At 40.4% G+C, this 1,031-nt stretch overlaps 1 protein-coding gene across 1 annotated transcript; it reads left to right on the top strand.

Moving 5' to 3' along the window:
• Nucleotides 1-114: 114 nt before the first annotated feature.
• On the top strand, nt 115-600 carry LOC129580210 (BTB/POZ domain-containing protein 6-A-like; the record flags this gene model as incomplete). Its single annotated transcript, XM_055470419.1, has 1 exon — nt 115-600. A coding segment is annotated over exon 1 (486 nt), but the record flags the coding sequence as incomplete, so codon positions are not given.
• Between the last annotated feature and the right edge of the window lie 431 nt (nt 601-1,031).

The raw sequence follows: 1,031 nt of genomic DNA, 5'->3' as shown, positions 1-1,031 counted from the left end.
GAGGCGTTCAAGGAGTTTTTGCAATTCTTCTACCTTGGAACGGTAAAATTGACGGCGGACAATGCGGCTGGTGTTTGGAACCTGGGTAAACAATACATGGTCGACGATTGTAGCATGGCTAGTTCGAATTTCTCTGAGCAAACACTTACATTGGACAACATGTGCTGGGGATATGAACTGGCCATTCTCTTCGAACAAGATCGTTTGATGAAGTTCTGTGAACAGAAAATCAGCGAGAACCCGAAAGAAATATTCAAGTCGAATGGCTTTCTGACATGTGGATCAAATGTCTTGGCTCGCATCCTACAGTTGGAATCACTGAACTGTGATGAATCGGTGGTGTTCGATGGATGTGTGGCATGGGCTAAAGCTGCCTGCATTCAGAAGGGATTGGACGAAACGAATATGCAGAATCTACGCAATCAGTTGGGTGACCTGTTCTACGAGATCCGTTTTGGCGATATGACGGCCGAAAAATTCTTCATGCGTTATCGTGCATATGAAAAAATGTTTTCAACAGAGGAGTGCAAAGATATCTTCGGAATGATCGCATCAATGGATTATCAACCACCGAAATTCAATCGGAATGCACGCATGGCGGTCCTAAAGCTGAACAAAAACACTGATCAGCTCATTTGTGATCGAATTGACCCAACTTGCTTGGACCACAAAATATATCCTTTTCAAAATTCGCGAGATGATACTGTTTTTTCATCCAATTGTGCACTACTTCTGAAAGCAATTCAATGTAATGAACTGTTTCATTCCGAATTTGAATGTAATAAATCTACATCAAATGCAGCACATTCTACAAATACCATACCAGCTGAAATGAATGTGATCGAACTTTCAAATGAACGTTGTAATGGGGAAAGGAATGGAAGGTACATTGGAAACAACAATAAGATAATTTATGATGCACAAGTGATTCTTCATTCATCGCATGGAACCATTGTCCACCTTTCAACACCAATCGTCATTCGACCAGATCTGAAGTATAATATTACTTTTAAATTTAATTTTGATGGCTG

The sequence above is a fragment of the Sitodiplosis mosellana genome, unplaced genomic scaffold, assembly GCF_009176505.1.
Source record: "Sitodiplosis mosellana isolate CC-2019 unplaced genomic scaffold, AAFC_SMos_1.0 Smas_scaffold_7298, whole genome shotgun sequence".
Taxonomy (NCBI): Eukaryota; Metazoa; Arthropoda; class Insecta; order Diptera; family Cecidomyiidae; genus Sitodiplosis; species Sitodiplosis mosellana.
Note: the sequence above shows the minus strand (reverse complement) of the source record. Positions and strands in the feature narration are given on the sequence as shown.